This window comes from Candida margitis, assembly GCF_024628925.1.
Source record: "Candida margitis strain CBS 14175 chromosome Unknown scaffold73, whole genome shotgun sequence".
Classification (NCBI taxonomy): Eukaryota; Fungi; Ascomycota; class Pichiomycetes; order Serinales; family Debaryomycetaceae; genus Lodderomyces; species Lodderomyces margitis.
Window position 1 is genome coordinate 37,207 of NW_026261731.1, and position 15,136 is coordinate 52,342.

Genomic DNA, 15,136 nt, shown 5'->3' on the forward strand with positions numbered 1-15,136 from the left:
TTTAAAAAAAACTACGCATATATCATTATTGAAATTGTCTCTATTACTGTAAAAGTTCATATAATTTTGTCAAAGAGTCGACATAGAATTGAGGAACCAACAGGTCATCACCGTGTTGGTTAGTACTGGCAATCAAATCTTTCAACTCGGGAACAGTTGTTACACCCGATAAAACGAGCAAAGTGCCATGACCATCACCCAAATTTGCATCATTGCCGAACTTAATATCAGAATACAATGTGTCACCAATCATAATTGATTTAGACTTGTCAAACCCAGTATCATAAAAAATGATATCGGCAAAAGTCTTGCTTGGCTTACCGACATCAATATAGCTTCGGCTAGAACAGTATGCCATATACTCTACCATACTCCCACCGGCAGGGAGAATCAAACCATCTGGTCCTGGATAGTTTCGATCTCCATTCGTTCCAACATAAGGTATGCTCTTGTTATTGTACATCAAATACTGTAAAGTAGTTGCAATCCGCATAAAGTTGAACTCAACAGTTGAACCAGCAATGACTGCTTTCACTTCGGGATCGAGCCTGAGCAATGGGTTTTTGGGACTCCATGATTGGTCTAGTAAAGGGTTGGACCCTCCCACAGCTATATATCCTTCATCACCCAACTCTTCTTCAATTCCCGAATCACCCAATACCCAAATTTTCGAACCTAGAGGAATGCCCATTTTTTTCAATTCCAACACTGCTGAATATCCTGTGGTATAGATACGTTCTTTCTTGATGCCGTGTATACCCAAGCTTTCAAATTTCTTGATATAAGCTTGGCGTGATTTTGACGAGTTGTTAGTGACAAATGCAAATTGTTTGTCATGTTGTTCTAACAATTGAAGAAACTGAGTCACTTTTGGAATAAGCGTCTCTGCTAACCAAATCACCCCATCACAATCGATCAAAAAATTGTCAAACTTATCAAGTAATAGCTCAGCATCCTTTTTGGTGGTAATTTTTGAAGGATTAGCTTTCTTGGTCATAGTAAAGATGGTTGAAGAAAGGATAGACCAAAGAAATAGTTGTAATTTTTAATAGGGACACATTGTGATATATAGAATCGGTATTTCTTTATGATGGCTTTGTATCGGTGATGAATTTCATTTTCATCGGAGTTACCAAAAACGTTCAAATTCTCTGTCTTTTTATTCCCGTGTGGATCACGAAAACTATGAAGGTTGCTCCAGATGAAATCGGTTCATATCTAATGCCAGCAAAACATCACCCGAAACCTATTTTAATACACCAGAAACCTCACAAGTGACATCTCTTGTAATCTCACAGATTAGGCACTATTGTCAGTGCTTTCAATAGTAAAGTTTAAAACCCCTAGATCTGCTTCACTTAACACCTGTATATTCTCCACGCGATTATGTTGTTTGCTCTCATTTAGTCTCACCCAGTTGGAACCAGCATAAATCTCCTCAAGCAAACCCACAGTAATTTTAAAAAAAATTTGTTCCCCTTGGCTTTCTGAGATTGTGATTTTACGCAAGTGTTGTATATGTTGAAATAGTGTTGTTTGAAATTGAGTATATATTTCAGTCCATGTTGTATTTGGCAAACTCAAAATCGAAGATGTATCATGGTCATCATTGATCTTTAATTCAGCAATTGTCTCGCTCAAGGTCAAGATGAATTGATGAAACTTGATTGAGTAGCTTCTCACTACCGTGTCGTCCCGTGTATTGTATACTAAGCATGTAATTTTATCTAGCCCATTTGATTGTTTCTTATTAATAATTAGGCTGTTGATGATGTTTAAGAACAAGTCATCGATGTACTTTTCTAGATGTGGATGTCTATTCATCCATACAATGACATCAAATGCTTTATATTCATCAAACACTAATGGATCGTAAACTTTGTTATAGTAAAGTATTTGATTCAACCACACTGAAAGAAACTCTTTAAACACCAATAAAAGGTTGTTTATAGTTAGGGGGATGTTGGGTGTTTCTCTGGCAAGCAAATTCTTCAATTTCATGCTTGCACCTATCTATTTCAGGGCTATGAACTGATGTCAGTAGTCTCATTTCTCCCCCACATCTTCATATATTTTGCGCGTCGCGCCATCTTCAATTCTTATTTTTGAAAATAGACGCGCTCAAGGAAATACAAACTTTACCATCAACAATTGTTTAGACTCAATCTGTATCTATGTCGCTGATTCAAAGTATAAATGTGGCCGATATCTCCAAAATTACTTCAGGACAGGTCATCATTGACCTTAGATCAATTATCAAGGAACTAATAGAAAACTCTATCGATGCTTCAGCAACAAGAATTGTAATCAACTTCAACAATTACGGAATTGAAGCAATAACTGTTCAAGATAATGGAAAGGGGATACTGAAAGAGGATTTTGGAACCGTGTGTCTCCGGAGCCATACCTCCAAAATAAACGATCTTGACGATTTGTCCAAGTTGGGAACATTGGGATTTCGAGGTGAGGCATTAAATTCGATTTGTGCCTTGTCTACAAAAGTGACAATCACTACTCTGACTTTGGATACTTATCCGAGAAACTACACTTTAAAGTACGACCAACGTGGACATTTGAAAGAAGAAACGACCAAATTAGGTGGTATGAGCAATAAATCAGGTACTACAATTATAATTGAGCACTTGTTCAAGAATTTATCCGTGCGCTGGAAGAATTTCATCAAAAATTCCAAAAGAGAGTTCCATAAGGCGGTCAACTTTATTATAAATTATTTGCTAATATATCCTGAAATCAAATTTGAAGTGACAAATACTAATTCCAATGGCAAGAAACAATTGGTTTTGTCATCAAAGGGGGGAGATAATAATACAACTGTGGAGAATTTGATAACAATATACGGAAATAATGGAAATACCAACCTCCTCAATGTTGATATTGAGATTGATCCCAATACAAAATTGAGTGGTCATATTTCATCATACTCCTTTGGATTAGGACGATCAACCCCCGATAGACAATTTTTGTTTGTCAATAAACGACCTATTGTGTTTAGAAAGTTGACGATGTTGATAAACGAGGTTTACAAGTCGTTTAACCATGTACAGTATCCGATATATGTATTGAATCTTGAAATTGACCCCGAACTAATTGATGTTAATGTCTTACCCGACAAAACGAATGTTTTGCTTCATAACGAGTCCCGGATCTTAGAAGCTATACGTGAACGTCTTGTCGAATTTTATACAATGCAAGATAGAGTTATTATTCCAAAGAGTTCAAGGGAGCAAATACCATTTAATAAGCATAGTACAACTATTGTGGGAGAGACACCCAATTCGAGTCGAGAGAAAACCAAAGCTCGTACAATCGATATTAAACAGTTTATAAAGAAGGAAGAAGGTGAAACTATAGACAGTATAGACACCGAGAATCCAGCTTCAATGGATCAGAGTATGGGTGGCGGTGATGGTGATGTCAAAGAACATTTGATGCAGAGAGAGGAATTTGAAGTTGGCCAAACAGACGAATCAAAGGCAAAAACAGAGTCACTATTCTGTCAAGAATCAGGAGATGAAGATCTGGATAAAGTTGAAGAAACACGCCCGTCGTCGTCTCAAATACATAGGAGAAGCAGTATCGAAGTTTTTGATCCAATTGAAGAACGCAGCTTAGGTCCTAGTCAAGCTTCTTTAAAACCGGAGCTACAGGAGAATAACGTTGATGATGAACGCGAAGAGGTGACAGTTGATACTGACAATGAGGAGGAAGAGGAAGAAGAGGAAGAAGAGGAAGAAGAGGAGGAAGAGGAAGAAGAGGAAGAAGAGGAAGAAGAGGAAGAAGAGGAAGAAAAAGAGGAGGCTAAACTCGCATATGAAACCTCTCAGAACAAAGTTGCTGCTTCAACTGAATTGACTAACACTACCACGCCTCCAGTAGAGACTACAACATGCAAGGGACTAAGCACAATAGAAAGCAAACCTAGCGACTTGGTCCACACCTCACAGGCATTGTCAAATTTTTCCTACAATGAACCTGAAACTCGAACTGAGGTCAGTGAATTGCAAGATAACCACGGGGTAAACTTCTACCCCATGCAGGCAAACCAAAGTGATGAAAACTTGTATATTAAAATAGGTGATGAGGAGTTTGAGGAAAGACCAGCAAAGAGGCACAAGTCATCAAATTTGTACGCAAAGAGGAGAAAACAGTCGTCCCAAGAATTACTATCAAAGATAGCCACTTTAAGAAATTTTGACACTGGCGAAGATGTAAAGGATAGCCAGACTATAAAAGTCAACCAGACATTGGAAGATGAAGGAATCTATCACATTTCCAAATCGGATTTTCTTAAAATGAAGTTGGTGGGACAGTTCAACTTGGGGTTTATTTTGGTTCATCATGGAGCTAATTTATTCATAATAGATCAACACGCCTCTGATGAGAAATACAACTTTGAAAAATTGATTGAGAATTATAGCATTCAAAATCAATCATTGATAAGACCACAAGTACTTGAATTGAATATTATTGACGAAATGTTGGTTATTGATCATGAGGGAGTATTTAGAAACAATGGTTTCAAATTCACTATTGACAATGAAAGCAAACTCGGATCAAGGATTGTTCTTACTTCATTACCGGTGTACAAAAACATCATGTTTGATACTAATGATTTTATGGAACTCATTAATTTGATCAATGAACAACCAAGTAATAAGCATATCAAATGCTCCAAAATTAGGAAAATCCTTGCGATGAAGGCGTGTCGAAGTAGTATAATGATTGGATCATCGTTATCACGAGGCAAGATGACGCAAGTGGTCCAGAATCTAAGTCGGCTTGATAAGCCCTGGAATTGTCCACATGGAAGACCCACAATGAGACACTTAAGTGAATTAGATAATTGGAAAAGTAAGTACTTTGATTACAGTTTGTGAGTAGACGATGACAAATCGAAAATGGTTAATTATGTGTAGACTGCTTTACTTTTTGCAACCGGCTATTATAAATCATAGAAAGTATAATTGACTCTTCCAAATCCTTTCATTTATAAGATGATTTCTATGCTACGTGAAAGATAGCTTGATGATTATGATCAGGTCTCTTCTATTGAAATTGAAAGCAACAGCCGCACGAAAAAGCAAAAAAATAAAAAATTGCAAATTTCTTTTTTTTTGTTCCCAAAAGGAAAAAGCATCTCAAAGTTGATCTACAATCATTTGGTCGCTTTATATATGTTTATATTTGGAAGAAGCAACCAGAGATTGCCGATTCGTTTTATATCCATTAGATCAAAAATTATTCAAAGAAATCTAGCATTATTCCTGCATTCAGAACAACCAACAAATCTTGAAATGACTGTTCCAGCAACAACAACCACCACCACTACGTCATCTTCGCAACAATCTAAACCAGGCAAACTTCCAGGAAGAGAGTTGTATAACACCATAGGCAAACCTAAAACTATTGTAGCGCCAATGGTGGACCAATCAGAACTAGCTTGGAGAATACTATCACGCAAGTACGGAGCTGATTTATGTTATACACCCATGTTTCATGCTCGATTATTTGTAACTAGCGACAAGTATCGTCAAAGCATGTTTAATGATCAAGATGGGGATCCCAAGTACGATCGTCCTTTAGTTGTTCAGTTTTGTGCTAATGACCCTGAAATTTTGTTACAAGCCGCCAAACTCGTCGAAAACCAATGCGATGCCGTTGATTTGAATTTAGGATGTCCACAAGGTATTGCCAAAAAAGGTAAATATGGGTCATTTTTAATGGATGATTGGGGGTTAGTGCACAGTTTGATTAAAAAGCTCCATGACAATTTATCTATCCCGGTTACTGCCAAGATCAGAGTATATGATGATTATGATAAATCGCTACAATATGCCCAAATGGTCTTGGATGCAGGGGCTCAATTTCTCACCGTGCACGGAAGAACAAGAGAAATGAAGGGACAAAATACAGGACTAGCCAATTGGAAAATTTTAAAACACCTTCGTGATAAGTTACCACAAGATCAAGTATTTTTCGCCAATGGAAATATCTTGTATTCTTCTGATTTACAACGGTGTCAGGATGAAACGAATTGTGACGCAGTAATGTCAGCCGAAGGGAACTTGTACAACCCAGGTGTATTTTGTACCAAGACAGATGATATAGATATGCAATTTCCTCGAGTCGATAAAATCTTGCGTCAGTATTTTGAAATTGTCAAATCGGTTGATCCTCACCCTGCATCGCGACATTCAATGAAGTCCCATTTTTTCAAGTTGATGCACGAGTTTTTAAATGTGAGGACGGAATTACGACCCATGATTGGCAAAACTAGTGTACATTCCTCATTAGATGAATGGGAAAAGATTGTTGAAGAGGTTGAGAGAATAGTTAAAGAGGAGATTCGTACATTGCCAAATTTTAATGATTTGGATGTAGTTATTGATGGTGAATTACAAATTTGGGGTGGCTTATACAAGACTGTGCCTTATTGGCGATGCCAGCCATATTTCAGAAAAGTTGATGGTGAAAGACAAAATACTAGGTTGTTGAAAGTTGCAGGTGAAAATGATTTGATGGTTACTTCAAATGAGGCTAAGGAGAAGTTGCTTAAGCGTGAATTAGAAGGAGAAGGAGAAGGAGATGAGGGTGGTAGTGTTAAGAAGAAACAAGCTACGTAAAATCGAACTATTAAAGTTTTGAAAGAGATGTAATCACAAAGAGGTAATTGATGCCACCACATCAAACAAGATTGTAGTTATGACAATTCCCTCAAGCCTCTTCTGACACTCAATTCGAAGATGCATTAGAGAAAAGCAATTCACAAAATAAGCATCGGCAAAATTTAATTAAATTTCCCTAAATAGCCTATAAATCAATCAAATTCTTTACTTAAAGTATCTCCTTCCCACCAACGGAATCCTAATCCATAACCCCAAGGGTCATTAGTGTATCTGGTTGGATCAACCACACCAATTTGATACAACTCGTCCAACTCTTCTTTACTCAAGTCAGGCAAATTGACAATTGATTTAATTCTGTCCAAGTTGGATGACCTGGGAATGGCAATTCTTCCATTCAAAATTTGGTAAGCGTCAACAATCTCATTGGTACTAACATCGTATTTCTTGGCCAATCCTTGAACCAAGGGTAATTTCAAAACTGGAGCCCCTGTACCACCAACTGGCGAGTAAGCTTCGATGATGATTTTGTGCTCATTACAGAAATCAACCAAATTCTGTTGTGGCAATTGTGGATGATATTCAATTTGGTTGACCACGGGAACATGTTTCACATGAGGCAACAATTGACGTATTTTGGGTAATGAATAGTTGGAAACACCAATTGATCTAGTCTTTTTGGTATTATCCAATATCTTTTCTAGACTTTGATAAACTTCAATGAATTTGGTACCGGTTACTGGATCATCGTCATAAATCAAGTTTCCCTTGTCATCTTTTGGCGCAGTTGGCTCACCGTTTTCATCACCATGCAATTCAACTGGCCAATGCTGCAAGAACAAGTCAACATAGTCCAATCCGAGTGTCTTTAATGAAATGTCCAACGATTTTTCAGGACTGTGCCAGAATGATGGCCACACTTTGGTGGTGATGAATACATCCTCTCTTTTGACAATACCCTCATCAAACACTTCTTTCAAAGCTTGACCAACATACTTCTCAGTACCGTAGTACCAAGCAGTATCAATTAGACGGTAACCAGCTTTGATGGCTGTTACCACCTGATCCTTTACCTCGCTTGGATCATCAGGTGGAACTGTACCCAAACCAAGGGCTGGGACTTTGATTCCGTTATTTAACGTGAAATACACGTCAGTAGCCTTTTTAATTGGAGTAGTCATGGAAAATTGAGGTTTTGTTGTAGTGTGCTAAGAAGAAGGAAAGTAAAGAATTGGAGGATTGAACAAGTATTTATAAACTTTTTGCTTTGTAACTGTAACTGTAACTGTAAATGTAATTGTAATTGTAATTGTAAGCGTGAGTATGAGTGTATGATGTAATTGAAATCTTTGTACTAAGATTGTAGTGCTGCTAGAGTTTGCTACTTACCGCCTTTTTTTTGGTTTAAAATTGCTCTGGTGTCTGTATTCTTTCAAAGCGTATATACAATATGGTTCTTATACGGCAATCCCCTGTCCCCCGGAGTTTAAATCCGCATACGTTTTATTACACAAAACACAGGAAATGTAAAAGTGTGAGGAGCAATTATAAATTCTGAGACAATCATAGGTGCTACCATGCGAGTTACAGCCACAGCAGGCAACAAGCAACACAGGATTTCCATTGGCTTTCAGCAGGTATAATTTTGTTTCAGTCTTTACTTACAATAAAGCAATTTCTCTGGTTGCTAAAATTATGACTGACTTGCAGACGGCTTGCACAAAAAACACTAAAAATGGGTAAAGACCCCCGATTAACAAAACAAGGGTCTTTTATGAAACGTTAGAACATTACATTATAAACCTTGCATCTAATAAGCACAAGCTGCATGTTTCTATTGGCGTAATTGTTTTACACTAGATGTCTTTTGGTTCTAATCAAAGATCAGATGGTAGTGAAAGGGAGATTTCGCAACAAGGTATGATATGTGAACAGTGTAGATCCATCAATGTAACTTCTTCAAAGCAGTCATGGACCCAAAAATAAACTTCTCAATATGCCACTCCAATGTTTTGCTGAAATTGCGTAGTTACACATATATTAACCAGTTCATTCTATGCACTTATGTAAGCTCGATATTACCAACCACATCCTCGTCATTAGCATCGTCAGACTCGTCCTCTTCTATGTCAGCTTTGTTGATAGCTATTAAACGAATAAAAGCTACTCTTTTTCTTTTCTTATTGTATATGAACCAGAAATAACTCCACATTGGCTGATAAGGGTACGAAATATCTTCAAAGATCGACTCGTCAGCAGGCTCAAACAGGTAAATACTGCAAGTTTCCATAGGACCTTTAGTATTTGGGGGTGAGCCATGCCTGCTGAGATTCATGCTATTTTTCCTACTCGTACTCGTTTCATGGTGGTCATTTCCGTCTGGATCTTGAGCTGCCAAGTATGGAGAAGAATTTTTTGAGGGTAAAACTTCCATATACGAGTCAAGGATGTCCCACATCCAGTGTAGAACGTCACTCTTCTTGCCCAATGATAATAACAAATTATCAAACTTGGTTAATAAATCCGAAGTGGGAACCTTGATAAAATCATGAGCAGGTTGAAGATTACTAAAGTCTTGATCGGGGAATGTATGATTCAAAATACCTATAAGGTAAGCAAATGTGCGTCTTGTTGTAGTATTCTTCAACGGACCAAATGGCGAGTCGTCAATTGCATGCTCCTCTTGGTCTGCTTCAGCGGTAAAACTATCATCAGCTGCATTTAGTGATTTTGAAAGTAATGAGGAAGTGCCGTCTGTTTGTACAGCATTCTTCGTATCAGGAACCGGTGACTTGTGAAATTGAATTCTCCCCAGATTTGAACTTGACCTTCGTTGACGATGTTGCTCTTGTTGTTGTTGTTGTTGTTGTTCTTGTATTCGAACATCTTGAGGACTTCCGCTTGTACCAAACAAGGAAGTGATCGAACTCTGTCGGTCTCTTTCCAATGAGCGAGATAGTATATTATCTTCAATAATTTGGTCTAAATGTTTATCAATGGTCTTGAATAATTTCCGGTCAGAGGCAATTGGTTTCGTCGTGAATAATTCGCAACCTCCCCTGATTTCCAACGCGTTGTCAGACAGTGTGAAATTTAATTCCTGATTGACTAGTTCTAAGTCAATTTCGTCAATGTACTAAGGTTTAGTTAGTATGTTGAATCTTGTTGCAAAGTCTCTCTCTCTCTCCGCTTGTGTGCGGGTCGGTTGACCCCCCCCTATACCAATCGAGGAAAAGATTCACTCGGGATATGAATTGTGGTTGGAGGCTAGATATACATACCTTCATTGTATTCCTGTTGTAGTACTTGACTTGGTACAAATTAGTGAAAATCCTTCACGGCAGAATGGAAAGTAAATTGTAACGAATAGTGGTGACCTTTCTTTGTTGATAAATCTAATTTCCAGTTTTTGTTTATGAGCTCTGTTTACGCACGACCACGTTCTGTTTCTTATTTTTTTACTTGCAAAGACTCGTCCTATTTTGTGTCACCGGTCACGCGTAGATTTCCCAATAGGGTGTTATAATTCGGGACTGTAATAATTGCATAAATACTTGTATTAATACAGATAGATACTGACACAGAGAAATAACACTACAATTAAACTTGATCTAACCCCTGTTTATCAATTGTGAAGGCATAGTTTTTGAATCTATCATTGCTTGAATTATGTGAACACAGAACAACCTTGATGAATCGTTCAACTTGCCAGCCTTTGATCAACAGAGAGGTGCTTGACTGTGGATCTGCACTAGTGGATGTTGGAGAAGATGCAGATGCAGGTTGCTGTGACTGATTCTCCTTACGCCCGTTTGCTCCCAAGGTGAATCCTTCACAAAGTTGAGCATAGGATAGTCCAGTTTCCAAATCTACGCCTCCATTAGCTTCACTTTCTCTAATCAACTCTTCCCTTGTCTTTAATTGGGGCTTGTACGTTTTCATCAACATGATTCTATTTTGTATTCGGGTTGCCCATGGATACCCCAACGTAGGTACTATTCTTTTTGTGTTTTTATTCCTCAACTCATGCGCTTTCATAATTAGATCTGCTTGTGTTTCACGTATGTCAGCTATCCTTGTCTTGTTCATCCGCGGATCCTCTTCAACAGGGACAGATCTAGTTCCATTTTCATCTGTTACTTTTTTTCGTTTATTTGAGGAGGAGGAGTTTGAATCAAACGATTTCTGTAATTCCAAATCTAACAACTCTAAATCTCGTTCGTTTAATTGTACGTGTGACGGGGGTAGATATTTGAATATTGTTTTTGGGTCCCATCCTGATGCTATAGGGATTTGGAAATCTAAATTCAAGGGATATGATAAATCATCATCGTCAACAACAGACGTTTTTGAATTGGCAAAATCCGCAGTATGATCGCTAACTTGGTTTACCACCACGACAGCGATCTTGAACTGCCTCGCCAATCTGGTTAAATGGCGGTACATTAGACTTAGATAATGTAGCTTAGTTGATCGCGTTGCATACTTGGCTGTCTTGTTGCCCACTAACTTCAGATAACTGTTCTTTAGTCGTTTAAGCTCTTGCGAGCCTGGGTCGTCGTCAAGTTGCAGCTCCTGCTCTTCTATCTTATCCTTCATAAAACTGACATTGGACATTGCATCTTCGCGTCGAAAATGATGGGCTATTGAATCGATGACAAGTAGTTTTGTATTTGGTTTGTCCTGCTGTAACTTTGTCGGCAATTGGGTAAATAAAATGTGGTCCTGGTTTTCCAAGTCAGGGCAATATATGTAGGATATTCGCTCCAACTTTGCATCCACTGTCCGATAACCCAACCCTTCATCGAGCATATTCTGTAACCTTTTTGACTCCATAAAAGTTTCAGTGGCAATATGAATAGGTTTACTGTCAGGGTACTGCTCAATACAACGGTGAACCAATTGGTAAAGAAACTGTGATTTTCCGCAACCACTAGCACCAAACACTTCCGTCACTTCTCCCACGGGAATTCCGCCACCACCCAATTCTTGATCGATCGATGGCAACCCAGTACTGATTGTTTCCTCCTCCTCATCAAATAAATTGTTTACCACGCTCGGCGCTACTGACAAGTCGGCTTGTAGTGCTTTAAAGTACTGGCTGATTTCGCCTAGTGGTCGGTCGATTAGTTTGGCTAGTTCTGCATGATCATCTGTTGATTCATAACAGTGGATTAGATCGACGATGGTTTTTCCAGAACTGTTCAACAAACCTACCAAATAAGGGAATTTATGAGAGCTTTGAAACTCATCTGGCCCCAATTGTTTAAAATCATCCATATAAACATGTAGGTGCTTAATGGCTGGTGAAAAAGGTGTTTTGTTGATGGTTTTATTAGTCAAGGTTTATTTTTGTGTATGATGCGTCGATACAACAAAATACACCAACTATTTTACTGTATACACAATCTAAGCAACGACTATCTCATTACTACACTCTATCTAAGTACAATACCCTGATGCTTTGGGAATCATAAAATCTCTTGATTTGGAAAACCAAACGACAAAATTAGGAATGGAAAATCCATACACAACACCGACCCCTCCGTTTCTACCAATAGGGACCAATATTGTAGGCCTACTAGGTTTAACGTAGGGTGTCAACTTGACCTTTGTATCACCAAATACTTCATAAGCTATCGCTTTGGAAAATGTCGGGTTTTGATTATATACCAAATCGACTAGCGACTGTTGTCCCAAAGCAAGAATATCTCCAAGGCATATAACATCATGGAAATCGCGTAAACGAAAATAATCATCAGTAATGACGTATCTGCGCTTGTCTAATACTTCATTTGGCAAATACTCGGTATTTGGTATTAACTTCTGAGCCTCAAGAATCAAGTCAAAATCCCGAGTCGTTCCATCCTCTAGAACAATTGTAGATTCGCCTTGCTTTTTGACAAGCTGGTTATTGACAATTTCAACGCCCAATTGCTTTAGCTTATCAGTAACCGAGGACACATGCCCAGGCAATGGAATAGATAAAGGGCCCAGTGAACCAGTATACAATACAATCTTCTTTCGCCCCTTGAATTCGTGTCCCAATTCACCGGCTGTTTCCACACCAGTAGTTCCGCCTCCAATAATAGCAATGCTTCTCGCTTTCTGGATCCTGTCGCTAGTTTGTCTAATTGACTCCAATGTAAAATCAACATTCTCGACTGAGTCGAGCTTCCAAATAGGTGAAACAGATCTTGCTCCAGAAGCAAGAATTAAGTTATCATAGCTCAATTTGGATCCATCTGCGATTGTGACAACCTTTCCATTAAATTCAACATGTTTTACACTCGATTTGACATGAGTTGCCTTGTGAAGAGTGCCTTTGGTCAATTTATCGAGCGATTCATCAAGGGGGAAAACCGTCTTTTCAATAGTCACCTCATTTTCAACTAATAAACGGGGAACAGCAACATTGAAAAATGCTTTGTCATTGGGTGAAATTAAGGTGATGTCCAATTTCACTTCTTTGGTGGCTACTAATGTTTTCAATGCCGCTATAGCAGCAAATGAGCCACCCACAATGATAACCAGTTTGGTAGAAGCCATTCTATCTTTTTACACACTCTCTCTGTTTTATGAATAAGTTAACCAGCTTGTAGTGAAGCTAAGGGAAAGTAACTATTTGGGTGGTTGTTACACCGGAGGGTCGCTAAAACTAAACATTTCAGTAATATGACTCTATGGAATTAGTAATGCTAAGAATATTTTTGTTGAGGGAATGCTAGTTCGGAACGGAAATATGCACCGAAAGAGAAATACATCCGGAAAATTGACTACACAAAAGTTCAGTCTCCGAAGCACATTAAGTGTACAGTGTTTTCAGGATGAATATTGCACTTGTGTCTTTCAAAAAGTCGCACATTACATTGTGAATAAATTCACACTTTGTCTTACTCTAAGTTCGTATCCTCTCTGTGTTAAAAGTCGTAGACAGACACTTTTGATATCGCATTAGAGGGCGAAAATATGTCGCAAGTATAATCATCCGTTATTCGTAGCTAAGTATGCAAGAGTGCGATATTTACGACATCTGAATGCGATATTTTTACAGGGCCATATACGAATTTACAGTGTTTTCATTTTTTATTCATACTAGTGCGACATAATTGTTCATACTAAAGCGACATTTATTTTTCATACTAAAATGACATAATTTTTCAAACAGTGCGACATAAAATTTCAAACTACAACTTTACCTAAAAGAATTTCCACACCTCTGACCTAGTTGAACCTGATTCTGAAGAATCGAGGCAACAAGATTAAAAGTATGAAATAATATCGAATCATTTTTTTTTTGTTTGAGCTTAGTCCTTTTCTACTGTCCTCTCTTGAGTGCTTTTGCGGTCATTTTCTCAAGCTAAAAGCTGTCCCCTTCCTATTCACCAGAGTCCATGCAGTTTAGAAAGATCTCTTCTCTAAACAGTATGGTATGAAGCTACTGGCATGTTTACAGAAACCTTGATAGCTTTCTAAGGTTATCTTTGCTGTTGCTTCTCTTACCCTTGGAGTTAATTGTTCTTTTCTAGATAAGTTTGACCGCTTAACTTTAGCCTTACATACTGACCAGAACTCTTCAATTGCATTTAGAGCCGGTGAATAAGCGGGCAAAAATACTAGCTCCATTCCACTCAGTGCCACCAATAACTCGAGGTCACGACGTTTATGGATGGCTGCGTTGTCAAGTATCAGATACTTAATTTCCTCAAGTGCCTGGCTTGCCTCAATTTCTCTAAGCACAGACTTGACAAATGCACAGAAATGATTGGCCGTGGTGCCAATTCTTGTCTTCTTTTCCGAGACTGTGGTGTAGGAACCGAGTTTTCTTTTCTTGTTGGGGGCAGTTTCGGCTGGAAGTCGAACCTTTAAGTCAACGCATCCTTTGGAAGAGATGGCTCTTAAGAATGATACATTGAGACCTCTGGTGACTGGAACTTTAAGCACAGCTTTTTCACCTACTTTCGACCATCCATATTCTCTTCTCATACTAATGTTGAAACCAGCCTCATCAATGAAAATACAGTTCTTTTCAAAGTCAATTTTGTCTTTCTGCTCGGGTGCCCATTGGAATCTCTCCTGTTTTAATTCTGGCAGATCCCGTCTCATGGCCCATTTGGAAAGTCTCTTGAGACTAAACTTGCATACCTTGGTGAGAAAGTTATAAATAGTAGAAATACTTGCCTTCACACCTTCAAATGTACTCCTTAGTTTTTCCAACAAGAAGTCCACAGTAACAGTGGGGTCAGAAAGAACCAAATCCTTCAAAAAGAGTTTGTGCTCTTGTGTGAGAAGAGGTTTACGACCACGCTTTTTTGGCTCTTTATAAATACCATTAATTTCGTTAGCAATAAGGCGATTCCAATTTCTTCTCCAAGTATAAGCTGTTTTTAAGCCGATATCTTTTGCTTGGGCCGCCTTGTAAGCAGATTACCCTTGTTCGATAACTAGTTGCCAGAATCTTTGCTTCTGAGCTCCCGAGTAATATCTGTATG

The 15,136-nt window shown here is 38.3% G+C and overlaps 9 protein-coding genes across 9 annotated transcripts; 2 read left to right on the forward strand and 7 right to left on the reverse strand. All coding sequences in view use genetic code 12, as the record gives it.

The window, feature by feature from the left end:
- Window positions 1–43: 43 nt before the first annotated feature.
- Window positions 44–997, reverse strand: PHO13 (Pho13p; the record flags this gene model as incomplete). The annotated part of the gene is made up of 1 exon (XM_051815633.1): window positions 44–997. One exon carries the CDS (start codon window positions 995–997, stop codon window positions 44–46), a length of 954 nt encoding a protein of 317 aa, XP_051674031.1.
- A 302-nt stretch (window positions 998–1,299) lies between these two features.
- CANMA_000347 (uncharacterized protein) lies at window positions 1,300–2,001 on the reverse strand (the record flags this gene model as incomplete). The annotated part of the gene is made up of 1 exon (XM_051815644.1): window positions 1,300–2,001. One exon carries the CDS (start codon window positions 1,999–2,001, stop codon window positions 1,300–1,302), a length of 702 nt encoding a protein of 233 aa, XP_051674032.1.
- Window positions 2,002–2,174: 173 nt separating this feature from the next.
- On the forward strand, window positions 2,175–4,898 carry PMS1 (ATP-binding mismatch repair protein; the record flags this gene model as incomplete). Its single annotated transcript, XM_051815655.1, has 1 exon — window positions 2,175–4,898. One exon carries the CDS (start codon window positions 2,175–2,177, stop codon window positions 4,896–4,898), a length of 2,724 nt encoding a protein of 907 aa, XP_051674033.1.
- A 417-nt stretch (window positions 4,899–5,315) lies between these two features.
- CANMA_000349 (tRNA dihydrouridine synthase) lies at window positions 5,316–6,644 on the forward strand (the record flags this gene model as incomplete). Its single annotated transcript, XM_051815665.1, has 1 exon — window positions 5,316–6,644. One exon carries the CDS (start codon window positions 5,316–5,318, stop codon window positions 6,642–6,644), a length of 1,329 nt encoding a protein of 442 aa, XP_051674034.1.
- A 194-nt stretch (window positions 6,645–6,838) lies between these two features.
- ARA1 (D-arabinose 1-dehydrogenase (NAD(P)(+))) lies at window positions 6,839–7,825 on the reverse strand (the record flags this gene model as incomplete). Its single annotated transcript, XM_051815677.1, has 1 exon — window positions 6,839–7,825. The coding sequence occupies one exon, from the start codon at window positions 7,823–7,825 to the stop codon at window positions 6,839–6,841; it is 987 nt and encodes a 328-aa protein (XP_051674035.1).
- An 881-nt stretch (window positions 7,826–8,706) lies between these two features.
- MAF1 (RNA polymerase III-inhibiting protein) lies at window positions 8,707–9,931 on the reverse strand (the record flags this gene model as incomplete). Its single annotated transcript, XM_051815688.1, has 2 exons — window positions 8,707–9,780; window positions 9,926–9,931. 2 exons carry the CDS (start codon window positions 9,929–9,931, stop codon window positions 8,707–8,709), a joined length of 1,080 nt encoding a protein of 359 aa, XP_051674036.1.
- Window positions 9,932–10,244: 313 nt separating this feature from the next.
- RAD57 (putative DNA-dependent ATPase) lies at window positions 10,245–11,924 on the reverse strand (the record flags this gene model as incomplete). Its single annotated transcript, XM_051815698.1, has 1 exon — window positions 10,245–11,924. One exon carries the CDS (start codon window positions 11,922–11,924, stop codon window positions 10,245–10,247), a length of 1,680 nt encoding a protein of 559 aa, XP_051674037.1.
- Window positions 11,925–12,086: 162 nt separating this feature from the next.
- Window positions 12,087–13,193, reverse strand: CANMA_000353 (uncharacterized protein; the record flags this gene model as incomplete). The annotated part of the gene is made up of 1 exon (XM_051815708.1): window positions 12,087–13,193. One exon carries the CDS (start codon window positions 13,191–13,193, stop codon window positions 12,087–12,089), a length of 1,107 nt encoding a protein of 368 aa, XP_051674038.1.
- An 852-nt stretch (window positions 13,194–14,045) lies between these two features.
- On the reverse strand, window positions 14,046–14,750 carry CANMA_000354 (uncharacterized protein; the record flags this gene model as incomplete). The annotated part of the gene is made up of 1 exon (XM_051815719.1): window positions 14,046–14,750. The coding sequence occupies one exon, from the start codon at window positions 14,748–14,750 to the stop codon at window positions 14,046–14,048; it is 705 nt and encodes a 234-aa protein (XP_051674039.1).
- Window positions 14,751–15,136: the final 386 nt, after the last annotated feature.